The sequence below is a fragment of the Physcomitrium patens genome, chromosome 25 (assembly GCF_059467195.1).
Source record: "Physcomitrium patens ecotype Gransden chromosome 25, ASM5946719v1, whole genome shotgun sequence".
Classification (NCBI taxonomy): Eukaryota; Viridiplantae; Streptophyta; class Bryopsida; order Funariales; family Funariaceae; genus Physcomitrium; species Physcomitrium patens.
This window is the reverse complement of record NC_143434.1, coordinates 9,878,952-9,903,334: the sequence shown is the minus strand read 5'-3', so window position 1 is coordinate 9,903,334 and position 24,383 is coordinate 9,878,952. Positions and strand designations below refer to the sequence as shown.

Sequence of the window (24,383 nt, the reverse complement as noted above, 5' to 3'; positions counted from 1 at the left end):
CCCCACCACTCTGCTCGACCTTGGAGCACCCGGCGCGTATTTGTCAGTTGCACGGCAAGTTGTCCAATCCACGGCAGGTTGCCGCTCTGAAATCACTTATTTCGATGATCATCAGCAGAGAGCTTTGCGTTGTCTGATTGGAACCTGGCAGCTCTTATCCTGCCTGCCACAGGAGGGACCTAGATGCGGGCTTTCAGTCATTTGGGTCGTCTCGCAGGTCATGTACTCTGCGCAACTTTTTTTTGGGTTTGAGAGGATCTCTGATCGACGTAGTCTATTGCTTGGGTTGGACGTGAGCGAAGGCCGAGAGAGCGTGAGATCTAGAAGGGGGACTATGTGAGAAATGTCTCGATACATTGAAGGAGAACAAGTCGAGGAGACTCCTCGCCCGGGTTTTCGAAAGTTCTTTCTAAATAGAGATGACCGTTACTTGTAGAGTCTCAGGGACGAGTGTTGTCTCTCTGATGTACAGAGGGGCATATGAATAGATTCGCCGAGGGAGTAGCTTGGAGGAGGAAGGAGGACAGGGTTAGGGTTAGAAGTGTCTCAGAGTTTCGAAGGCTTTTTGGAGCGTTAGTGGTAGATCATTCTTCTTCGTCTGCATAGACTTATAGGGACGTTATTGATGTGAAATTCGAGTGGTGGATACACGGATGCACCTCACCCCAAGAGGACCTTCCACAAGACACTGTTTGTTCAATCATGAGCTTTCGGAGGGGGAAGTAAATGTAGGTATAAGACATTCTCACACCGATGAGAAACTCGAGAAAAAGCAGTTTCGGCATTTTCTTCGCTCACAGGAAAGTGAAGTGCGCGGGATTCTACACTTTCAAGGAAATAGTTGGAGCAAGTTTGAGTCGTGACATCCTCACAGGGAGACAGTAAAGAGGCTATTGCCGTGGTTTCTGTGGAAGATCGAAAGTTATTCTCATGTGTTTGCAGAGATATGATTTGAACGAGGTAATGAAGGTGGTGCAGGAAGACAATGGGCACAACCCAGCCCCCGCAGGCTGCGGCCTCGCCTCCCTTAGCCTAGATCAGCTAGTGGCCATCTTGCAGTTCCTTCCCGTGCAGTCACTGATTGCATTTGGACTCACATGTAAGAGATTCAGAGAAATTGCAGATAGCGACAACTTGTGGGCATATATTTGCGTTCGTGAATGGGGCAGAAGAGCAGTGCAAACATGGCCGAACCACGGGAAAGAGAGGGGTGGCTGGAAGATGGTTTACAGACAAATGCTGATGTTGAAGGCTGGCTCCTGGCGTAAAGTAGAGCAAGGGGATGTGGGGCCTGCGCCGCGAGCGTCACACTCTCTTTACACTGTTGCAGATAATCTATCTGTCTATGGAGGAGGGTGCCAGGGAGGTCGTCACCTCGACGATACGTGGGTTGCTTCTTTACCTACCGAGATCTCAGAAGGTATTGTTTGGCATAGAATTAACAATGGTAGTCCGCCTGGACGATTCGGACAGAGCTGCACAGTTGTTAATGATTCCATAGTGATCTTCGGTGGAATCAACGATCAAGGAGTACGTCATTGCGACACTTGGATCAACAGGGGTTTGGGTAGCGGGAACCTGTACGAGAGCCCAGCCTGGGAGTTGGTTGATGTGGTGACGTCTCCTCCTCCTCGCGGAGCTCACGCAGGGTGCTGCGGCGGTGATCGGAGGGTGGTCATCTTCGGTGGAATTGGAACGGAGGGCAACAGATTTGGCGACACCTGGGTCTTGGATTTGTCGGAGTCTCCCCCTACTTGGCATGACGTGATCACTTCGGCCTCTCCGCCTGCGCGATCGGGCCATACGATGACTTGGATAGGCGGCAGGAAAATGATTCTCTTCGGTGGGCGCGGGATACGCTTCGAGGTTTTGAACGACGTCTGGCTGCTCGACATGGAGGGCGCTTATCCACAATGGGTTGAATTGCGTCCCCGCGAACTTCAACCGCTTCACGATCGGCCAGCTCCTCGCGCTGGCCACTCCGCCACCCTTATATTTGGCGAAAGAATTTTGATTTTCGGGGGCGAGGATGCCCGTAGGTCACGCAAAGGAGACGCCTGGGTGCTTGACCCCAAGGCTGGCGTACAGGTCGGCTGTGGGTCTTCGTGCATGCCCAGTTATCCCCAGAAACCCTTCAGCGAAGACAAATTGGCGCCCCGGTTCTGGAAGAAGCTGAAACAGTTGGGCCAGCTCCCGAGCAGACGATCCTTCCACGGCGCGTGCGCTCTTGGTTCCGGCCACTCCATCCTTGTCTTTGGGGGCATGGTTGATGGGGAGCTTCTACCAGGAGCTGCAACAGGTCTCGGATTTGATGCTGAGATGCACATGCTGCAGCTGGTTCCTTGCTGTACCTAGTCCTCTCTCGACCTTCCTTTTCAGAGTGATCTCCATTGTACAAATTGGTAATCCTAAAAAAAATTAATTAATTGTCAGGTGTGAGGGATAATCTGGTATAATCAAGAGCTTAGAGGTATGACAGTGGTTGCCAGTAGGGGTGGAGCCTTGTCTAGGGTTGGATTTGGCTTTACGGTAGGGTGTTGGGAAGCTGCTACACAAGAGTGGCCTGCAACGTCCATCTTGTAGACATTCTAAGTAAATCATTTCTTGGGTAGGATTATGTTCTGAGGATTCTTTCGTTCCATTCGCATTTTGGATTGAATTCTCTTTTGCTTATCCTTCACTTACTTCTGTTTCTTTGAGCCTCTGTATACACAAAAAAATAATTCCGTGTATCATCTGCAGATGCTGTGTCGTAGTCGCCGATCTCGAGATCTACTGCTTCGTCTCACTTTGTTGGTATTAGATCCACATTATGTATTGGTCTTGCTCGCAAGAATGGGGTTTTGGTCAACAAAGACTGTAGGTTGATCAAGGGTTTGTTTCTCTGTTGTGGCGCTTTGCCTGCGATCCTTCTTGAACTATGGACGGATTTGCTGGAACGCCTGCTGTAACGTCTGCCTTGCTATTGCTTGACTTTCTTTTTTAAGTCTCGTTTATTTCATCAGTGCGAGGCTCTGCCATATTTGTGTGTTTGATCGATAGTTTATGCTTCATAATATAGTAGTATTTGAAGTTAATGACCAAGTCCCTAAATGCTCGTCACCTCTCCTGCTTCTAGAGAGGGCTCTCGGCTTTCACGAGACTTGAAAGAATATCAGCTTAATGTTGTTACGTAATTCAGCGTTGCATGTGAACTGGCGGTTGTGTAACATAATCGATCAACAAGGAACACCCAGCCCTTGAGCGAGTTCTGATAAGCAGCCTGGATTGTTTGGCGTTGCGCTTCTTCTCAGCCGAACTGAGCAGAATGCCACTATTGCTCGCTGGTCCATGTTGCAGCACGTGTGGTTGTGCTTGTGTCCAGCACACGGTTCCATGCAATGTTCGGAGATCAGATGCCGATTTAGATTCGATGTCGTCGCCGGCGCCTGCCGACAAATCTCATTCATCGTCACAACTTTCGCAAGGCTGATGTGGGTGCATCAGTGAGTGATTCTGAAGTAAGAGCTAGTAGATTATTTTTTTTACAGTCTTAGTACTGACAAGTGCTCCTGCCTTACAAGTCCGTGCTGGGTTTAATCGCTTCCAGCTCAACTTGTTACACGTATCGCATCTACTGCATACTCTCTAATACACTCAGCAATCTGTTACATGTGCCGTTTTATGTATTCATAAGGTCCATTGACGATTGAATCTGAAGGTGTGAGTCCGGAGGTTTCAGAGGGAAGTTCCCGTCACTGGTTCTTCAGCCTGAAACGACTGTTGTCGCAATCGTGTTTAAGAATGACGTAGCCAATGGCGACAATGTTCGAAACTCCGACGAGATTCCAAATATTGATTCCCAGTCCGAGACAGATTCAAACGAATCAACTGAAAGCTCAACGCCACGGCAATAGAAGGTAGGGGCCTTTCTGGAGGCTCGCAAAGAGCGAGTGGAAGTGGAAGATCATGCGTCATGTTGAGGCCCAAGTTCGCATGCTGAATAGACAAACACTTCAAGTCCAGGTTTATTGCCTCAAAATGTCCACAATATTCCTTGGTGTGCATCACAATCTTTTCATTCCATCCTTACGGATTGTTTATTACGCAGTCCATTTACTGTGTAGCAATGGCGGCGCTAGCAGAGAACTCTCACCACTAGAGAGGAACAGGTACCTCAGGGAAAATGCTTTATTTTCTGTTACAGTATGCACACTTTTATTCAGCTCTATAGAATGATACGAGCATATTAGGGTCCATGGCCCATTAAAAAGTCAAATTCTTACCAGGCAGAAAATGGGGGGCTAATCCATCTAGAATCTAAGCAGAAGATGGTACGCATTACAGTATCATGAACCTGGATATGGTTCTCATTATTGGATTGAATATCAATTTGAGAGTCTGGTCCTCACAAACCAAATGGCTCCGACTGCTTGCATAGGCACAAAGCAGCAGACAAGTTCAGCTGCAATTGTACACCCATCCCCCTCACGTTTACCAAGTCGTTGAGGGAAATTGATTTGACCATCACTGGACTACCAGTCACTCTTGGGTACATTAAAATTACAGTGGAATTATTTAACGAAGATTATAAACCTACCTGCTTCCGTGTAGCGTGCATGAGGTGTGCACGCTTTAGGGCGTCAACGAAAAATTGACATGTAGGTATAACCAGCTAATAGGGTGCATGGGTGTCAACAACAATTGACATTTTGCCTCCCCGCTTCGACTTAAACAAACTAGACAAAAGCATGGAAAAATAACAAATGACGACGTTCAAGATAAAAAGTGATGCTATGAATCCGTTGGCCAAAACGGGGGAGGATCTCTGGATTTAGGTAGAAGATGATGTTTGAGCAACGAGTTTGGTTAGCCGAGCAGTCAAAATCTCGAAATGCGACCGGCGCTTGAGCAGAGACAATCGCACGAAGCGATTGCCTGAACCAAATTTACGACCAATAATACCAGCGGACAGCATCACAGCAGCACAATCCACATCTTCTTCATAGTTACAGCGAATCCATGCGTGACCTGTGGGTTTCATTCAATCACATTCAATCAACTTTTCATGGTGCTCCAGCAGCTTCCAAGCGCTAAGAATCTACAAAATATTCGATTAAAAGTAACCTTCGAAAAGGGAAAGAAAACTGACACCGAAATTCTCCAGGGGTTTTTGAGATTATATTTTTGGGCGAAGGGAATCCTTGGACTCTGAATTGAACATAAAATTGGCATGGAGTACGTAAGGATGATCACGCACCTGGAGAAGGATCCACGATTTGAGCAAAGAAGAAGCAGTAATCAGGCTTCAACTCCTGCAGAGAGAAGCGAGAAGAGTTTTTGAGGATGGATTGTATCGTAGCCCAGCGAGACTCCAAGACCTCACGGCCATAATGGAAGAGTCCTTTTTCATTTCGAATGCCTTCGGAATAACTTTTTATGATGGTGCGGATGAGCTGTGTTGCTCTTAGTTGTGACTCATGCGACACTCCTAACGTGTTAAGTACCACATACCATTGCACTGTTCGATACAGGTTATAATCCTTGATGATTGCCCACCTGCTTCAAATCAGAACTTGAAGTCAGAGCAGTGCTACTGCAATGCAATGCAATGCAAAAACAAAAAAAAACAAAACACATGTTACTTTCAAAAGTGTGGAGTCTAGTTGCGTACATAAAGAGAAGAGTAAGCGTGCAAAAACCCTCGCTTGAAAACGGTGCCCATACACACAATCTAAGTACTACAATAATGACTTCAGAAGCAAAAAGAGCGACACGACATTTCCATTATATGGAATTATCACGAGGAAGTTAAGCAATAAGAACAAAAAATATATAAAATAAAATAAAGAGGCGGGGGGTGTTGCATTACCCTATTCGGCTCCCAGCATGTCCTGTTATTTTCGACAAGGTGAAGAGCATAATATCATGGTCAGAAGCCTTCGTGATTGGAGAAAGGTGAGGCCAATTGTACGCATGGTCATATATTACATGTTCACTGATGTTTTGTGGCACTTCCTGAATCTGTGCATCTGGATTATTCGGAGACGCAATAAGCTCAATCTGAGCACCTCGACCTGTCGCATTCCCGGTAAAACGGGCAGGATCTCGGGCGAAATTGAAAAGGGGTGAATCGAGGTACTCTGTCTGCACCTTATAAGCCTGCACGTGAACGACCCCTCATTTCAACATGTGCATCGTTCTCAAAACAAGTATGCGAACAAGGCATGAGGAAAAATGCAAGTTGAAGGTTGTCTATTAGGAGGCATCCAATCGAGATTAGTTCTTTGATTTAATTGATCAAACAGAATGAAGCTTTCCAAGGTAATGAAAACCGAATTAAAGGCATGTTGCTCCACCCAATTCACGAGTTGGGTAATTCATAGTGTACCGAATAGTAAGGAGCCTTAGCCACAACAGAGGAGACCCTGTCAGAGTTCAGAAGGGCGAGGCTGTGAACAACTGCATTAATGAGTTGCATCGACCCAGTTCCTACCACAATGTAGCGATCCTTCGTGACAGCATTTCCAACCATGCCATGGAGATCCCTGATGGTTCTGAGAAGTGCATCAGTGTAGAGAATTGCAGCATTGTCTCGGGTTAAGTAGCTCATTCGATACCAGCCTGGAATCACCACCGTGCCCAAATTCGGATTTGCTCTCCAGTAGGCTTCGAACAGAAGAGGGTCTCCACTGCCAGAACCTCAAATTGTCAGTGCTCAGCGATCTATCTGATAAAATAAATAAATAAGTAAAACAACTCTAAAATATGTCCATGCAGGAAATAGGAACGTCCTTTCAGTAAATTATCCTGCAAGAAGGCAACCTGTCGCTGTCGGCACGACATTCTCGAACAGGGGTAGAACAATCCGGGCCAGTGAAGCAGTCATTGCATTCGCACGCAGCAGTTCCACCATCGTTGACATCCACGATATCCACGAACACATTGCCGTTACCAGAGTATCATTTCGAGGCTGCCAATTCTGCCGTCTGGATAGCCTCAGCCCATTGTGGAGCGACCAGTTTGTGGATTCCAGGCGTAGCCCACTTGTCACCATAGAAGGAAGCCAATATCAAAACGAGCGCAACGTTCACGGCGAGCAACGCCACCAGCATGCAGCTCCTCCAGGTCCGTCGTCCTTCCATTGGTTTCTCGCACGTACTCCGGTGTGAAAGTAAGGGCACAAGCCTCGGGATAGCACTACCATCGGCCATGGCGTGCATTGCTGAGCAACACAGGCAACGCAGAGTCGCGAATCACATGTCAAAACTATCTCCCAGCAAAGAAGTACGACGAACGCCGTAAATGAAAAGCTGCGACGAAGCGCCTTCAAACCTCGAACAACAAGGAGATATTCTGTCACTGAACAGAAACTCAATAGTGGAAAGATCCTGTGTGCGAATACATGCAGTGAGTTAGTTTTCATGCGCATGGCGTATGGAATCGCCACTTCCAATGCCAACATGGTCACCAACATCTCCGAACCAAGTCATTTAACTATACAAAAATTCCACCTGAGCAGCGAGATTCTGGACCACGGGCTCTGACAGCCTTGGACGCCTTCAGCTTTGACTCCGAACACACGACGACACGTTTCAAACACTTGGGGCACCTCGGATAAAATTCCCACTGACGCACAAAGCCCTAATGAGAGGGATTTACGTGCGCTGGTGGAAACATCGGCGTTCGAACTAGAGCAGACTAGTTCGTGGGGTCCGAGCTCGTGACACAGGCGACTTTTACATCAGGATCTGCAATGTTCACAACGCGACTCAGATTCTCCACGCAACTCGCTCCGACCCCGTGGGCGAAATCCTGCTGGCCCCTCTTCCTTCTCGTCGTCCAGTCTCTTCCAGCCTCCTGCAATCTCACATGGAATGCGCCATAGCTAAGCTGTCGGTACACTACGATTCGCCACGACGGCGTCCCGTTATGTGATTCTTCACCTCTGAGTCCGATGGGACATCGATCCAGCATCGACGAAGCTTGATTCTTATGTCGCGTTAACAAAGACTCTGCACACCCTTCTTTGCCGTCGACCCATTCTCGGGTCCGTCTCGTAATGCCTCTCGTACTCGCCACTACGTATCATACCGACGATTCCCGGCGGTGATCTGTAACTCAATCAATCATATGTGTAATGACCAAGCAAGATGCATTACAAAGTCCAATATATATATTTATATAAAAATATATACATATTATTGTAATAATGAAAATAGATAGATTTCCATAGAAGAACAATCTAAAAATACAAAAGTTAGAGCATTTGAGTAGAAAGTATCAAAAATTATAAAACATCAATTGAGGTGAATGAAATATTAAAGCTAATAAGAAGTAATTGAGACATAATCAAAACCTCAAAATAAACATTTAAAAGAAACAATAATTTTTAAGGTTAAACAAGAAAAAAGATACAATAAGATGTAAATTGAGTCTTTGTACATCCAATATCTTAAAAAAGTGGTAGTTGTTAGTTTTTGTTTTGGTTAAAGACACTTGCATTTCTCTTTGAATAATTTGAATTTTTAGTAGAAGATGATGAATTTGGCAATTGTTTAAATTGTCATAATATTGATTATGAATACTAATCACAATAGGGATGGATGGTGGTGGACGAAATGGCGGCGACGATGGAAACCATGGCGTTTTCCGGTTCGTCATCTATCAATTTTCATTCATCCAAATACGGATGAAGCAGATGAAGATGCCGGGGACGAGAGGTCATGGAGAGCCGCCGGGATCGAATGGCCACTGAACGCGTCGCTGAATTGCGGTGAACCCCCCCCCCCCCCCCTCAATGATGCTGCGCCTCCTGCACTGCACTGCAATGTTGGATTTGCGCACTGGGTGGGTGGTTTCTACAGATCCCGGTGGGTGGCATCGCCGCGGTGACTCAATTTCGCGGTGTTTTGAACCTGATTCTGAAGATCGTGTGCTGGTAGGAGAACCCAATTTGCGCGAGTGCTTTTCCGATCTCTGGGCTTATTCTCTTGGTGGGTGATTGAAATGGTGCGTGAATTCGATGGGGCGTTAGTGAGCCTTAGGGGAATTCTTTGAGTTAAAATGTGGTCTGTGTCTAGAGACAATAGAAAAATCATACTGTACCAGTTAGAATACAGAGTTACTGCGATTGAGAGTGAGAATGTGTGTGTGTGTGACGCTTTTTTTTTTTTAAATGACTGTGAAGAATCTATCAGTATTTCAAAGAAATTCAAATCACTTTACATTGTGGGGTTTAAGACTAAATTGGGCTGTGAATATTTGGTCAACTATTTGTCATTTGTTTACTGATGTTAGAAATACATAATGCAATTTTATTTTGCCAAAGGGATGTATTTAAGAGAATATATCGGAGGTTGGAACTGTGTAAGTGCTCACGTTTACTCACAGTATCCACATCGCTGATGTGTATTTTACATGTGAAGATAATGGCAGCCACTATCAGAAGCACTGGGTGTTGTGCGATTGCGAATGCTCGAAGTTTGAGCCAGACTCAGTACTCAAGCAAGCAAGAAAGGTGGGAAAAATCGTCTAGTGCTGGATGTGTTGGTGGGACACTGGGGGGAACGCATGCCACGGGTTTAGCGTCTGTCCTATTCTGCAATAAGACGTTCCTTCTGCCGAAGAATAGAAGTCGGCCGAATTTTAGGTTTGGACATGTTAGTCCTATCCGCAGCAAAATGTTTGTGCCAGGTATTTAGAGGCTTTCAACTTCTTCAGAAACACAATAAATGAAGTAAAGGGTTTTAAATTTTTGTCCATGGTAACGTAGTTGTCGAGAGGAGCCTGCGCATTACCTGAAGTGTGAAGATCATGATCATGGTTTTGTGTCTTTCTTTGGGTTGCTTACATTTGGTTTATCGAGTTGACAGGGTTTGGGGAGGCGTCTCCTGAAGCCAAAGCAGCTGCAGCATTGCACAACTTTTTTACTTATGTTGCAGTCAAAATAGTAGCATCCCAGCTTGAGGTTATTCCTCCTCCCTTGCACAGTTAGTGCGAATGGTCATCATAGGTAAAAGGTCAATACAAGGCTTGGGGAGATTCTCTGAAATTTCAGTGTGTCACACATAATACAACTTCGAATATGAGCTTCCATTCTTGCTGCGCAGGATTATAACAAAGAAGCATATGTAGACCTGATGGAGTTTTTGGAGAAGATGCCACTGAATGATGGTGACAAGTTCATTGCAGCATTGATGCGAGAGTCTTTCCGCCATAAGAACTTGGGTAAGTGAAGCTTTCGGTGCCTCTTACGTAGTGCAGCGCTGAATCAGGAGTCTCGCGTTCTGAATCGGGTGGTATAGTTTTACGGAATCGAACTGGTAGAGTTCGGCTTCTTACACTGCACCAGAAAAATGTTTGTATAATTTTTTTTCTGGCAGATATCCTCTAACATTGTGTCATTGTTGGAAATGATATATTCTGGACCCGTTTTCGGCTCAATGTTTGTAGCTCTACGCATCATGGAAGTGAGTCGCCTCCACTGCTAATCTTCGCAATTTCTGATGATTGTCTTGATGATATATAGTTCACAGAGTATTATTTCTTCAATGACCTGTACTGAAAGAGTTGTTGTGGAAGCCGTGAACCATGTGTTTACCCTTGTTTCGAAGACCTTATCACAAGTGTGTTCAGGATAATTGCTGTGCGAGCAGGTTGTTCGTCGCTGTGACTGAGATGTTGTGGTGTTGAGATTACAGGTTAGATCAGCATATGCCAATCAGGACTTTGAATGGGACAATCTCCAAAGCTTGTCTTTTAAAGTACGCTCTCTTAATTTCCTTGATTTTTTAATTGTCTTTCTTATATGGGTAGACATGGGAATTTCATGAATCAGATGATAAAAATCTTTCATGCACAACATATGAACAGACTAAGGAGTGGACATAAATTGAAATGTGGTTTTGTGGTACACTAATATACTGGTGATGTGCTTGGCAGCAACTCGAGGAGGGTAATAAGACACTAATGCGCAAATACCTCACCGAGACCAGCAATATGGAATGACATAGCTCCATGATGCTGTGAATAATGTATTTATGGTCTGAATCCAATCTCAAGCACTTGCAGATGGCCGTAGACTACCCAGGTATGCTGCAGCACATTCATTGTCAAAAGGATCGGGGTAGTATACATTACAGTGCAGTCAAAGCAAGGCTTGAGGTCGTGTTTATTGTCGTGTAACCTACATTCTGAAATATTATCTCCCGGGAATTTCCCATTTTCAAAACATGGCTCTGAAACAAGCTAGGGTTCATGTTCAACTTGAAGACGTTCCTGCAGAAACTCACCTGAGACCTCTCATTAGGTGAAAGCTTTGGTGAACATCCGCAGTGCGCCAAGACCTTGAATGCCCTCGTTACGCCCCAGAACTTAATATTTCCGTCGCAAAACCAGCAAAAGAGAATTTAATTTTAAAGAATCCAATAGGATGTATCGCATCATAGATGACTTCCTTTCATACTGAATCCTTCAGATTCAAATGCCCACACGCATCTTGCTGCTCATCTCATCAAATAACTTCCATGGAACAAAAGTGCGGTATGCAGACGCTTTTCGTAATTTAAAACCCTGCAAATTCGAAATCCTTAGCAATTTTTTGGGCCATTTGCGCCGATCCAGAGACAAGATTTTTCAGAGGTTAAGGAAATCACCGATATTCTTCATTCACCAACATCAAATGCAGCAACACAATCCACCCCAATCTCAAGCACGTGAAAAAGGGACTACAATTCAGCCCGCTACTCACGAGATCTCCATTATATGACACAAAATGCTGTTCTGAGGCTTACACATGTATCCAATTGGTGGAAAAAGGCAGGGTAGAACTGTCATCTAACTCCAGTCGGCAACATGTACCTGCTGGGGGCTCATAATGGCTCAACATCAGCTCGACACCTGCTATGTTTCCCGAAGATGTTAGCTGTAGTTATGATCATAAGATGACAAGTGGCGCCCGAAAGGCCCAATCCAGTCTTCCCTTATGAGCACCCTCCCCATTTGTCCTCGACCGTGCGACCCGACACCGGTCTTTCATTTCTTTCACGTAGCGTCCTGTTTTTGGAGTAGGACATCGATTCTGGTGCAAGAGGTGACTGCTTTCCTGAGCTTAGATTTGGGAGCTGATCAGTGCTTTAAGGGAGTTCTGTAGTACAGTAGCGGATCTTGGTATTTGTTTGATAAGCTTCGGACTGAGAAGGAAATTTGAAGGTTGAAGATGGCTGAGGTGTTGCCTGCTGGAGATAAGATTCGGGATTATGACTCAAGAGTGGACCCCGATGCACCCAAATCCGTTGCACAGGTAACGATTCTCCCTCTTCGTACCCTAAAATATTCTGCATGATTACCCGCAACTAGTGGAGGTTTTAAGGTTTGAAGATTCATCCTAATGATATGGCTTTTGTGCACAATTGAGAGCGCTTTGTAAATGCAAGAAGATTGTTGTTTATGATTCTTTAGGCGGAATGTAGGTTTTTGAATCTCGCTGCAGTTTTCACACAACTGGAAGCTTGTCATCGTTTCACTATATTCATGTATCCCAGTGATGTAAAGATCTTAAGAATCCCACGCATGTAAGCCACAGCGTCGAAGCGAATTATGCTCTCTGTGTGTGTGCAGGAGGAAGCAGAGAAGCGACGAAAAAGCCATAGCCTCCTAAGATACTTCTCCATCATACAAATCCACGTGATCACGCTCGTCTTTACTCTCGCCTCAAGTGGACTGGTCCCGCTAGAGGACCTCGCATTTGTGGCCTTCACAACGCTCTACCTGGCCTTCATGAATGCCACCATTTTCAAGCCCGTGACGAAAGGACCCCCTCCTAATGTCATGGCCGGCAGCAACTGGGTCCAGAAGTACGCCCTCTTCGCGGCCGGCGTCGGTCTCGTGGCGCCCTCGAGCTACGTCCTCGGCAGCTTCGTGCACGGCGACCAGAGAGCCTTGAAGGCCACTGCACCCCATCTGTTCCTCCTCGGCTGCCAGATCTTGACAGAGAACGTCACCTTCAGGAACAACAGGGTGTCGCTGCCCACGCGCGCCCTGGTGCCCATCTTCTACAACGTCCGGCGCTTGTTCACCATCGTGGAGTGGGTGAAGGTGGACTTCCACAAGGGGGCCTCAGAGAGCATGGGCATGCACGGCGCCGACCCAGCAGGCCCCATCTCCCCGCACCACTGGATCCTGATGGGCAGGTACCTGGCCATCGCCAACCTGATCGTGTGGGCCTTCAACCTCTTCTTCTTCCTAATCCCAGTGTTCTTGCCCAGGACCTTCAGGAAACACTACGAGTTGGATGCTTCGGCGTCGAAGACCAAGGCCAAGGATGCCGACTTCGACAACGCCACCAGCACCGACTTCTAGACACACACTCTCACCGCCCAGCTTCCAGCTCTGGTGATGCTGATAAGCTTGCTTGCTCTTGGCTCCGATTCTTTCACGATGTGGGGAGCTTCATGCATTCTCTCATAGTGGCTTTTTGCCCTATTCTGCATCAATTGAATGCTCCGTTTTCCGGGCTCGCAATTCGTGTCACGGCTGCTGCTGCTGCTGTCGGTGATTCTCGGCGTTTTGTGCGCTTTGCTACTCGAGAATGCATCGGCGTTCTCAGCTCTGGAAGAATGCTGTAAAATGAAGCGAGAGGTCTGTGTATTTTGAATTAGAGATAGATATGTGTTTTGAGTCGCATGTAGTGAACATCACGGTTTTAAACTTTTTGACTCCGAATTTTTGGCTTTCAAATGCTGGGAAAAATCGAAATAATTTTACTCACTTTACTTTGATTATGCAATAAAAGATGTTTAAATTCATATATAATATTAATTTGTTCAAATAAGTATAATATTTGAGTTGTGCATATATATATATATATATATATATGTTAGTGCAAAACCATGCTAAATATTAAAATATTTAATATGTTTAGACTATATATAATCTTTAATAATTTCTATGCATCATGGATTAGCCTTGTAGATCAAAATTGTAATTAGTTGCTTAAGTTAATATTATGCAACTACTTGAAAAGTCACAAAAAAAACATTTGATCTAATGGCAATAATTGCACAACATACTTTACAAAATCGAATGTGATATTGTGTATTTTTTTGCTAAACTATAATATTGTGATATTTATTAATTTTAAAAAATTATTACTAATTAAAAAACTCCAATTTGGATTATGAAGGATGTATGAAGGAAGCAGAGTGTAGGAATTAAGAGCGCATGGAATTAGATATGGTACTTGGCTTTGGCTTTCAAGTGCATGAGAAGACATAGTTGACATTGTAGTTGCTACACCAAGTGATTATCCTCACATTTTTCTCTATGCCTTATATTGTTGAAGCTAATACAAAAATCCCCTGATGTTATGTACAAAAATGATGTTTGACCGTGCCAAAATAGTGCAATGGTTGGCACTTAAGCACAATATGTATCATGCGACTAATCAGATTCTCCAGATTCAGTGGCAATAATACAAATTCAACTCATTAGCAAATATATACAATACTATAGTTAATATTATTTATCAAGTGCATTGAAAGATTGATATTTTTTAATAGCTTTTAATTTTAAAGATATATATATATATATATATATATATATAGATTTATGGTAGGATTACCAACTTCTATTTGTATAACCATAATTTTAGCATTCTTTGTATAAAACTTAAAGAATTATTAAATACACATATTATGTGGTTCAAATCTATTGTACCATTCTCCTTATTATGTATAAGATCTATTTCTATATTTTTATGCCAACCATATTCTACTTACTTCAAGTAATGCAGTATTTTTAATAAATCTATAATTTTAAATATAAAAAATAAAATAAAATAATGAACATATCTATATCATTTATAAGTGATGTGTTGATATTTTCTTTTTCTTTCAATTATCCTTCTTTCATTTTTACTAGTGAAGCTGAAATATTCTTTTCTACATTTTAATTTCTCTTTTTAGCAATCTTAAATTAACAATTTTTTCTATTTACATTTCTTAATTATTTTACATCATTTTGATTTTTTACCTTAATACCCACACAGATTTGTATTTCTGTATGACAACAGCCAGTTTTTTCATACATTTCAATGAGAAAATACATGAGTGTATTTATTCATAAAACTAATAATGAAATCATACTTCACAAATGCCACCTACCATAGCATCCTAAACAATGAAACAAACCCCTAACAGAACTTGAACAACAAAGAGAACAACTTCACAAAACTAAACAAAACAAACCAAAAACAGTAAAAACAATATAAACTTCCGTGTACAAATTCAGAAGAGTGGCCCAATGTATCATATTATTCATACCCTCAAACACAGAAACAACTCTACTTCAATTATTTTCCCCCAGTGTTTTTTTTTTCTCCCCATTGCAATACAAAATGCAAGAAGGATACTTATTATATCCGAGAAGCTAGAGACAATACTGCAACACACTCACAGAAACATACACACAGACAACAGAGTTATAACACACGGAGGAATCGAAACAAGCCCGGAACAACGAAGAAAAAGCACCGACCTCAGGTTCAGATTGCAACAGTAAAAAATGGACGTGAGGGAAAATATTTTGCATGCAAGTGTGGTGCATCGAAGCGGTGAGCACAAAAGCATGATGGTGTGCAAGCTATGGATGAGTGTATGCCAGGCGGAAGCGGATCATGGGGGGCCAGATGGGTGCACAGATCAGCGGTGCGGTGGTATTTCCTGAGCATAGATCTCATCTCCAGTTGAGTCTCGGTGGGATTTCTGCAGAGGGTACTGCGACGACGTCGCACTGAAGTTATGCAGTTACCAGAGCCGTGTACAGTGTCATGTCAGAGGAGGAAGTGTGAAAATGGTCGTCAGTCTGACCTCGTGTGTGTGCAGGAGTTAATTCCGTGTCGAGTACCCTTTTGCAGCTGGTGCGGGTAGAATGGTGCTCCCATGGGGATAGAGAAAGGTCGCACACTATCACGTTTTCCTGAAGTAGGAGACCAGTTTAACTGCCCCAATATACGATGGATCGCAAAGGCTGGGGGCCAAGGACATGCGCAAGCTGCGAAAGCTTTTCACGCTGACATGTTCCCACGAACCACCTGGTTCTCAGGGCGAGGAGCTGTCGAGGTTAGTTAATTGAGGTAGGTCGTCAGCGACGTCACATGGGGCCAGTCGGGTGTACCCGGTGAGAGCTCCATCCGTCCATCTTCGTTATCTGGTGGGGATACGAATACTGTTCTCGGTGCATGTGTAGATCACGTATTCGGCGTTTTGAGCTGAAGTTAAAATACTTTGGGGAACTGCACTTACGGACACTAATTTCCGACCGGGAGGGGTTTGCGATTTGTCATCGTGGACGAAGAAGTTTGTTTCTTAGAGGCAGTGTATTGAATCTCACATGCTTGAGGATGGAGCCATGGCCTGCCAATGCACTCGAGGTACGGGTAGCGACATATCGTGTTGTACTATACTACAAGTTGTTTTGTACTTCAATGTTTATGTATTTAATGTTTTCAAGAAATGCTTGGTGCTACGACGGAGTTTCCAGCTTGCAGCCTGATCTACCTTCATAGCTGTGTACTCGGCAGGGTAAGACTACAGACGTGAGAAGAATAACAGTCTGGTACCAGTTCCTACAGTACAGTACAGTGCAAGACACAAACAGTGATTCGAGCAAATCAGGCGGTGAGGTCAAATACAAATTTACTCTACGTATAGTATATACATTTAGTTTTTCCTCGCACAACAACCTCCGAATACCTACGCTCTGTTATTCTGAAACAATTAATCTTGAGCTACCACTGATTCAGCATCTCAGAACTGCTGTGCCAGAGTCCGTTTCTTTTCAGATATCCTCTCCAATACTCCCTGCAACACATGGTTTGAGCCTTCAGAACAGATTGAAGGAAAACTTTTACTCTTTGACAATTCCCAGAGAGTGCGATCTTCAAGCATAAGAATGCCTCAGCTCTCTATCAAATGCGAGGTTTTAATTATTAAAAAAAAAAAAAAAAAAACAAGAACAACAACAACAACAACAACACTTTCCCTCTGAATGACATGAAACTAAAGCGAGAAAAATGAAGTTAAATGAGGTTCAGACTACCTTCATCGCAATACCGAACGCGTCAGTCGACTCCTCCAAGATGGACATGCGAGGATCAGCGTACACGAAGTTAGGAATAAGCTCGAGAATCTTATCTCGCATCTGTTGAATCGCCTCACTTGAAACTCTCCGCAGGACACTTTCCACGGTCAAATCCCCTGAGCGGATCAGGTCTTCCGAAATGAAGATGGAATACTCCGATTGGTTTTTAGGCAAGTGCCAACTGTAGCCAGAATACGAGTCCGGGTGGAAGAAGACAGGAATACAGCCAGCCAGCATGGAATCGAAGATAGATCTGCGAGTTGCAGAGTCACCCTGGGGCTGCAAACAAAATTGCGACTCTTCGAACAGTTTCATCACAGGCTGGGGTGATTGGCAGGCACCTTTGTCGCAGCTAAGCAACTTACAAAAAGGCGATTTTCGACATTGGTCGATCAGCTGCCCACGAATCAACTTTGGCATGTCCTTTCGTTTACCTCCGGCGAAAGAAAATAGCACATTCCTCTGGAAGGATCTCACTTTCTCTCTCCATGTCTCGATCTCGGAGTAGGACGATGGGTGGAAATAGGTGGGGTAAGGGATGCCCATGTCGTTAGTATCCCATGTGCTCGATTCAATGACCAAAGTGGTCATGTTCTGCATGGGCGAGAGGTTCAGCAGCTTGTTACCCCAACCGTTTCCCTTCCTCCTGAAATCCCAAGTGATCCTTCCCCCAACCATGAAATGATCATGGCCACCATGTGCTAACCACTCCGGCTGCTTCTGTAGCCACTCTACGAACTTCAGAGGAACAACATCTCGCAGTTTTATGTCGCTGTTCCAGAGGGTCCGTGAGGCTTCAAGCCCTGCATAGAAGGGGACGTAGATGGCCGACGCCGTGCTTGAGTTGCTCGTCAAGCAATCGTACTGCTTCATCTTGTTGTGGAAAATCACCTCCAGTGCAAACTGATTCGTTTCGTACCATCCCGTTCGGATGAACGCGTCCTCGTCTACCATTGCTGGGCCAAGGCCAGCGTTTGAAAGCGCAACGCACATGTCGCTCCAATCTTTCAATTTGTGGCACTCCTTCAGCAACTGCTCGTTGAATTCTCGCGGAACGTTGAGAATGTAAACATACCCATTTTCACACAGGGCCCTACTGCCAACCCCCGCGTCTTCGTCCTTTGTCCGGGTCGTACTGAGGGGTCCTCCAAAATTTGGTTCAAGCTCATTGGAGACAATAGTATCAGCTTTGGCCTGTCTAATGACATAGTTTTGCCTGCCGTCCACTAAGTTATGTGCTTTGACGCTCCGTGAGAGGACAGGCGAGTCCATTTGCAAGGATGCATGTATGCTTGGAGCAACACCTTCCGCGGTACTTGCGAACCGGCAGTATCGCACTAAGGTCAGAAACGCGAGCATGGACGTGACAAGCACAAAACGGTTTCGAATGTCTAAGGACATGATTGCCTCCTTTCTAAATTTCTCTTTGAAGGAACGTGCCTTCTTCATTCCGAGCAGCATTTCATTGAAGTGCAAACAGGTTTTGTAGCGTTTTGTTTCTGGCTAGAATCATTCTCACGCACGCTCACAACCGATGGGGTTCTAGTTCTGCCCTACTCTCCATAGCTCCACAAAAGTCAGGTATCCTAGCTGCTACTCGCTGTTTTGAAATGTATACTTCTCCCCATGAGCTGCAAGACTAACCGTTTGCGGTCTCCACTCTGCGAAACATAGTAACCGGGAGAGTAAGTAACTCAGAACACAAGCTCACAAATGCAGTATTTGAGCATGGAGGTTTGTACAGGTTAGAATCACTATTAACAAGTTCAGCGATTTATGAGCAAAACTAATTGAGTGACCCAGCGCCGCTTCTCGACGACGTTATAACTACAAAAGCAGTACTGCGCACAGCTACATCACTACTGGAAGAGAATGGCGATTCTTGAAACCCACTGGCCGTTGTTCTCAAGCCAGGGGGAAAGACGCGCCTACCGTGAAGCACCCACATCCTTTCACAACGACATGAAAAAATGTGGAAGCTCGGAGTAGCCACGCATACGTGCAGCACAATGCCAGGATCGCTCCTGCGTACTACAAGCTCGGTGCTCCAGCAGAGCCCGACTCAGAGAACAAAGCCCCACTAATCCTAAGCCATCCGCAATGCACGTCAACTAGTTCGTTACGACCGTGAACTTGCTCAGGAATCGTTTGGAAAGCCCACAGTCTGCAGGTGTACTGACAAACTTACTCTTCGCAACGAAAGTGACCCCAAATGGCTTTCGTGCAGGACCCACTAATAAATAAATAAATAAATAAATAAATACCTTTTTATTCGCTTCGAAACCATTGCACAGCTTCCTTCATTGCAAAATCAAAACCTCACCACGCATGTTCAAGGTTAAGCTCGCGCGATAGACAGGTAGCTGCACGTTAAACCTCCGCGCTATACTGCACGTCCGCTCTAACAACCGCAAGTTCCATCACACTGTGCTCCAATTTCTGCAGCTATTGTCTGTCTGCCACCGCTGCCCTCACAACCTTGCAAACTAAACCATAATCGAACCTGGTTAAAATACTAAATTCCTGTGCTGGCAGCTGGCCAGACAGCTGCGTCGGGCTAACTGGACGAACGAACAAGGTGTTGTAATCGCATCACACTCTATCTCAGGCAATGCATTCACAGCTGCGGGAGCGACAGACACTTACTTGGAAACCTCCGTCAGTTGAAGGATTCCGGCACGGTAAAGAGACGGTGACGATGACCAGCAGGGCAGGAACAGCAGCTATGGATAGACGCGGGTCTGCGACTCAACGTCGAGCTTCCATCGACGGTCGCTATGTAGCAAGTCGTCCTGTCGAGCTCGGTCGCCACAATCATTTGAACATGAGCGAATTATTTCCCTTGCGCTGATTCTTAATTCTTATTCCAAAGTTTCCAAGTTTTGCCCTGATATTTGGTTTGAATAAAATCTGGTGATCTGGCAGAATCAAAGTTACTGCAGTGTCCGGCAGACGGAGCTTTTACTCCTCACTCCCTCTACCGTAGGCCTAGCAAACTACCGTATCCAACTGGCGTCCTGTAGGGATTGTTGGCTTCAATCCAGTCAGCGCTCTTAGTCTCTACAGCCCCTATACGGCAACTTTACCCTATGTACTGATTTGTTGTGCTAGAGCCATGTATTTCTTGTGGAATGCCAGCATCATTCTGCTGGTAAACTATGTCTGTCAAGAGAGCTTTGTTGTTCAGCTCATGGAAATTTGGCCTACAATTGGACTGGAAAAGGGAATGAAAAGAAGGGTAAAGAAAATATTCGTCCACGCAGCAGTATTCTGACAACAACCCCAACTCCATCTCCTCTCTCGACGCACCAATACAACCTCTAAAATCTCCATAAGATTCTTATCCCGATTTCGCCCTTTCCCAGAGGACTTCACACGAGGTCGTCGCGTCTGGATAAACTGGGGGCAGGTATATTTTCCGAATCCGGCGAAGCTGTAGGGATCTATATCATCTGGTCAAAACCTCCTACTAACCAAAGCATCAACCCAACCCAACCCCCAGCTCATCAAGGTCAAGTCTACTGTCACTGTGCCCGTGTTACAGGAAAAATTTAATAAATTATTGGATGTACAGTACATACCCTTGAAGTCTCTCACTAATAGTTACCTGCGTAGCTGCCTTCAAAGTTCCCTTGCGTCTCAAGATCCTGCTTCCAGCATACCTGCACAGTTCTCGCCAATTGATTGATCGCAGTCGGTGCAACTATGTGGAGTCATTGCAATTATGCACCAGGTCGCACCGCAGCAGCAACTTGAAAGGCGCTGACCAGGTGATTCTTCTTCATGCTATCTGCATTCAATATGTATATATATAATTACTTCTTTTTATCTGATCAGTGCAAAGCTAGATGGGCGCTTTTCAAACCAGCAGCAGCAGCACTGTAACTCTGCGCATATCAAAGCTCGTAATACCTCCAGGTGCCGACAGCGGCACTTTGCCGTCCACAGGAAATTGTCGAAGAACGAACGAACGAACGAATTATCAATCGTTGGATTGGCTTTCCGATATATGGCGTCCGTTTGACTAGTTTACTCCATTCTCTATAAATTATATATATATATATATATATATATATATACGCATGTATTGTTTTGAAGATACATTGCCTTCTGGATTATTGGAACTTGTGAACCATTCTAAGTATCATTGGCGTGCACACAAATGTAACCAAGTGTGAAGTTTTGGAGAGTGAGTTGTCAATGGGCTAAAATATTAAAGAGTTGTGTTTGTGGTAATCCTTGGAAAGTTTATATATATATATATATATATATATATATATATTGTAGAAAAAAATATTTATCATCTATTACATATATAATCTGCTATAATTTTTTTTTCTAATTAAGACTCTAATATATAGAAGATAATTAAAGTGAATAAAAGCACAATTATTTCTTTCTTGTTATATATACATGTATGCTACAAGGTAAAATATGTAAATAAATAAATAAACGTTTTTTGAATTATTTTTTAAAAAAAATTAACAACACTCTTTATTTTAAAAGTATAAAAGTGCAAAAAAAAATTATGGTATTTTTTAACAAATATCAAAGTAAGAAAGGAAAACAGAAGTGGAAGATGATTTTGAAGTCTTTGAATGGAAACAACCACTTCATAAGGCCAACCTCCCAAATCTTTCATATCCCCCCCAATTTGGCAACTATTTTAATTACCCAAGTATGATACAATTGTCTACCATTAAACAAGCTATCAATCACCATTTATACTTTTCTATATATATGTATATATATATATTCATAGAAAGAGAGAGAGGCAGCATTTGAGTTGCTGATCATCAATAAACCCACCATCTATCATGAATGAGTTGTGAAGTAACTGAATGAGTAATCTCTTTTTCTTTTTTTTCCCCAATCTTTCATTCTCTTTCTCATTCTTTCCCTGTTTTTTCCTTTTCTTTTCATGAGGCAATTTATCTCTATATAATGGATAAAATGAGGTTGGGCTGGCAACCAGTCTGACTCTGTGTTGTGTTGTGGCTTCAGTTAATAGCCAGTGGTGCTCAAGGGCCATGCATAATTAATTACCATGAGACACATTTATGAATGAATGAATGAATGAATGAATGAATGAAAGGGTGTCAGTGTTGTGGAGGACAAAGAAGAAGGAAGAGCCTAGAGAAAATAAAAAGTGTAAGTAAAAGTATAAAAAAAAGGTGGAGGAGAATTGTGAAACCAAAATAAATAAATAAATAAATAATTGTTGCATCCCTTCCAAGGCATATTGTAGGACTGAGTCCGACCTTACATTCTCAAAATCCATGATGCATTAGAGCGAAACCTTTACGTGTGTTTATACTCACTTAAAAATAAATAAACTTCAAAAAGTGGATTTATTTATTTATTATTATTTATTTATTTACTTTTATTTTATTTTCAATTTTGTATCTCTAAGAAAAAAAGTGACAGGAACAATATACTGTGTTACTTTATGTGATGAAATTAATCTTTGAAACAATATTCATTTACTGTAGCACGAGGAATATGTTATGATATTGTGCAACAGTCAAACTATTACGAAATGTCAAACCGTTGCACCATAAAAGATTGATGGTGTAGTTTCTAAAGATAAAAATCCTACCCTTTTCATGAAAATTAGCATAAAATTATATTTTGTACTAATTCAAAAAAATAACAAGGATTTGGTTTGCGTAAAAAGAAAGCAGAAAATGAATTCTCAATTTCAGAAAATCATGGGAAATCAAGACACACCATCAGTAGGAGATCATTTCCATTAGAAGGAAATTGGGTCATGAAAACATGCCTTAGAATTTGATTTGAAGAGGGCATTGTAGCAGTTTTTGCCTCAGAAATTTTAGGGATTGGTGCGGGGAGCATAAACCCTAAAACACACAACTTTGGTGCAGATTCCAATACAGAAGACTCTCTCTCTCGCATTGTGGCGTGCAGCGCACAACTTCATCGTTCAGAAAAGCGCAGCGGTGACGACTCTCTCCGCCTTAACCTCGTCACAACCAATGTTCCCGTTTCGATCAGGAACAAACACACAACCCGTCAATCTCGGGGCGAAGTCAGCATGGCGAACCGTGGCCGATACATTTTTTTATGTGCTGGGCGTGTAGATTCATTCAGGATTCCACCAAGGCTGCATTCTGCTTTCGAGTCCCTTTCCACAATTATTGCATCGCATGTGGCGTCGGAGTATGAAGCCAAGCGTTAAAAAAATAAAACGCATGATCTTGTGTAATGGCTCTTTTGCCAGCGGTGGGTTTTTTCATCGCATGATTGAGCAAGACCCAAGTCTTTGATCCAGATAGTAAGCTGGCAATTATGTAGGTTTTGTGATTCCATTATTGTGGTGGTTTGCATCAATATGCGCCGTGTTTAGAGCCGGCTTACGTATTAATGATTTCCTCATGGCTTAATTAAGGCTTCGGTAGCGGAGATTCAGTATCATTGTTGTTCAATCAAAGAAGGGAAGATTTGTATTGTTTCATTTTAGGCGATTTTTATGTTCCTTTCGACATAATCAAACATCCTATTGTTATCGTTGATGCTATTAATATCGATAATATCGTTATTGTTTTTAGTTTCTTGTTGTTGGTTGCGTTATCGACCTAAATATAAAGTTCTAAAAATATGTCAAACTCTTCAGCAATCAAGCAAAAAATTGAGTTATTTTCATGTCTGAAAAAGAAGTCACCTAGCATTTTTAAACAAAAGGGTAGGGAACTGTATCTTACAATCATTCAATAGAACCTTCAAGTTTCATCTAATGATAATTATAATTCTGTCTAAAAGCTTTAAGGTTTTGTTCCAGCCATCCAAATCCTGCCTCATCTACACACAAAAATCGACACATTTTGTATTCATGCATTCTTGATCAAACCATTATTCGCACTTACATATCACTCCATATTTGTCATTAAATGATTTTGCGTTACATTGAGTCAAAATATGCCATATGCCTAGGCTACATAACACAAATAAAATGATATTAAATATTTCGTATTTTGAGTATAATTGAACTTGAGAAATGACTTTTTATTTTTAATTTTTAGAATAGTTTCTATAACCTTTAGCTTCAATATCTATTTTTTAAAAAAAAAGAAGAAAAAGAAGAAGAAAAAAAAAAAGTATGAATAAGGTTGGCTCGTTCGATATTTTTCTTGCTTGTTTACATTTCCAAAAACCCATGTAATGTTAGTCTTTAAAACTTGTGGAAAACTTAATTGGTATAGAAAACAAATATTCATGAATGGATTTGGTCTTATTAAATACAC

At 43.2% G+C, this 24,383-nt stretch overlaps 5 protein-coding genes across 11 annotated transcripts; 3 read left to right on the top strand and 2 right to left on the bottom strand.

The window, feature by feature from the left end:
• The first annotated feature begins 930 nt into the window (after positions 1-930).
• Positions 931-2,628, top strand: LOC112277307 (F-box/kelch-repeat protein At1g51550). Its single transcript, XM_024509443.3, has one exon. It carries the CDS (start codon positions 931-933, stop codon positions 2,353-2,355), a length of 1,425 nt encoding a protein of 474 aa, XP_024365211.1. The 3' UTR covers positions 2,356-2,628.
• Positions 2,629-4,320: 1,692 nt separating this feature from the next.
• On the bottom strand, positions 4,321-8,100 carry LOC112277308 (tryptophan aminotransferase-related protein 3). 3 transcript variants are annotated; one of them, XM_090247616.1, is made up of 6 exons: positions 7,494-8,100; positions 6,805-7,370; positions 6,476-6,671; positions 5,852-6,141; positions 5,240-5,538; positions 4,321-5,010 (listed from the first exon to the last, which is right to left on the bottom strand). In XM_090247616.1, the coding sequence occupies exons 3-6, from the start codon at positions 6,590-6,592 to the stop codon at positions 4,814-4,816; spliced, it is 903 nt and encodes a 300-aa protein (XP_090103742.1). In that variant the 5' UTR covers positions 6,593-6,671; positions 6,805-7,370; positions 7,494-8,100; the 3' UTR covers positions 4,321-4,813. The 3 variants fall into 3 exon arrangements, with proteins under 3 accessions (XP_090103742.1, XP_090103741.1, XP_024365214.1); XM_090247615.1 differs by having other exon boundaries at positions 6,371-6,671; positions 7,494-8,099; XM_024509446.3 differs by having other exon boundaries at positions 6,371-6,671; positions 6,805-7,204; positions 7,494-8,099.
• A 649-nt stretch (positions 8,101-8,749) lies between these two features.
• On the top strand, positions 8,750-11,212 carry LOC112277311 (chaperonin-like RBCX protein 1, chloroplastic). Of its 4 annotated transcripts, none has more exons than XM_024509450.3 (7): positions 8,750-8,920; positions 9,408-9,675; positions 9,855-9,949; positions 10,092-10,209; positions 10,435-10,451; positions 10,683-10,745; positions 10,924-11,212. In XM_024509450.3, the coding sequence occupies exons 1-7, from the start codon at positions 8,780-8,782 to the stop codon at positions 10,987-10,989; spliced, it is 768 nt and encodes a 255-aa protein (XP_024365218.1). In that variant the 5' UTR covers positions 8,750-8,779; the 3' UTR covers positions 10,990-11,212. The 4 variants fall into 4 exon arrangements, with proteins under 4 accessions (XP_024365218.1, XP_024365217.1, XP_024365220.1 ...); XM_024509449.3 differs by having other exon boundaries at positions 8,766-8,975; positions 9,418-9,675; XM_024509452.3 differs by having other exon boundaries at positions 8,821-8,975.
• Positions 11,213-11,967: 755 nt separating this feature from the next.
• Positions 11,968-13,794, top strand: LOC112277309 (uncharacterized). The gene is made up of 2 exons (XM_024509448.3): positions 11,968-12,283; positions 12,601-13,794. The coding sequence occupies exons 1-2, from the start codon at positions 12,200-12,202 to the stop codon at positions 13,339-13,341; spliced, it is 825 nt and encodes a 274-aa protein (XP_024365216.1). The 5' UTR covers positions 11,968-12,199; the 3' UTR covers positions 13,342-13,794.
• Positions 13,795-16,659: 2,865 nt separating this feature from the next.
• On the bottom strand, positions 16,660-19,944 carry LOC112277165 (xyloglucan galactosyltransferase KATAMARI1 homolog). Of its 2 annotated transcripts, none has more exons than XM_024509209.3 (3): positions 19,768-19,944; positions 17,080-18,782; positions 16,660-16,841 (listed from the first exon to the last, which is right to left on the bottom strand). In XM_024509209.3, the coding sequence occupies exons 2-3, from the start codon at positions 18,580-18,582 to the stop codon at positions 16,788-16,790; spliced, it is 1,557 nt and encodes a 518-aa protein (XP_024364977.1). In that variant the 5' UTR covers positions 18,583-18,782; positions 19,768-19,944; the 3' UTR covers positions 16,660-16,787. The 2 variants fall into 2 exon arrangements, with proteins under 2 accessions (XP_024364977.1, XP_090103723.1); XM_090247597.1 differs by lacking the exon at positions 19,768-19,944 and adding an exon at positions 19,054-19,198.
• Between the last annotated feature and the right edge of the window lie 4,439 nt (positions 19,945-24,383).

Excerpts from the sequence above, each read along its gene's own strand:
- LOC112277307 (XM_024509443.3), top strand. The coding sequence starts at position 931 with ATGTGTTTGCAGAGATATGATTTGAACGAGGTAATGAAGGTGGTGCAG.
- LOC112277308 (XM_090247615.1), bottom strand. The coding sequence starts at position 6,592 with ATGAGCTACTTAACCCGAGACAATGCTGCAATTCTCTACACTGATGCA. Across the intron at positions 6,142-6,370 it reads CTAAGGCTCCTTACTATTCG|GCTTATAAGGTGCAGACAGA; the intron begins GTACACTATGAA and ends GTTCACGTGCAG. Across the intron at positions 5,539-5,851 it reads CATGCTGGGAGCCGAATAGG|GTGGGCAATCATCAAGGATT; the intron begins GTAATGCAACAC and ends GATTTGAAGCAG.
- LOC112277311 (XM_024509449.3), top strand. The coding sequence starts at position 8,780 with ATGATGCTGCGCCTCCTGCACTGCACTGCAATGTTGGATTTGCGCACT. Across the intron at positions 9,676-9,854 it reads CAGCAAAATGTTTGTGCCAG|GGTTTGGGGAGGCGTCTCCT; the intron begins GTATTTAGAGGC and ends TCGAGTTGACAG. Across the intron at positions 10,746-10,923 it reads TCCAAAGCTTGTCTTTTAAA|CAACTCGAGGAGGGTAATAA; the intron begins GTACGCTCTCTT and ends TGTGCTTGGCAG.
- LOC112277309 (XM_024509448.3), top strand. The coding sequence starts at position 12,200 with ATGGCTGAGGTGTTGCCTGCTGGAGATAAGATTCGGGATTATGACTCA. Across the intron at positions 12,284-12,600 it reads CACCCAAATCCGTTGCACAG|GAGGAAGCAGAGAAGCGACG; the intron begins GTAACGATTCTC and ends GTGTGTGTGCAG.
- LOC112277165 (XM_024509209.3), bottom strand. The coding sequence starts at position 18,582 with ATGCTGCTCGGAATGAAGAAGGCACGTTCCTTCAAAGAGAAATTTAGA. Across the intron at positions 16,842-17,079 it reads CGTTCGGTATTGCGATGAAG|GGAGTATTGGAGAGGATATC; the intron begins GTAGTCTGAACC and ends CATGTGTTGCAG.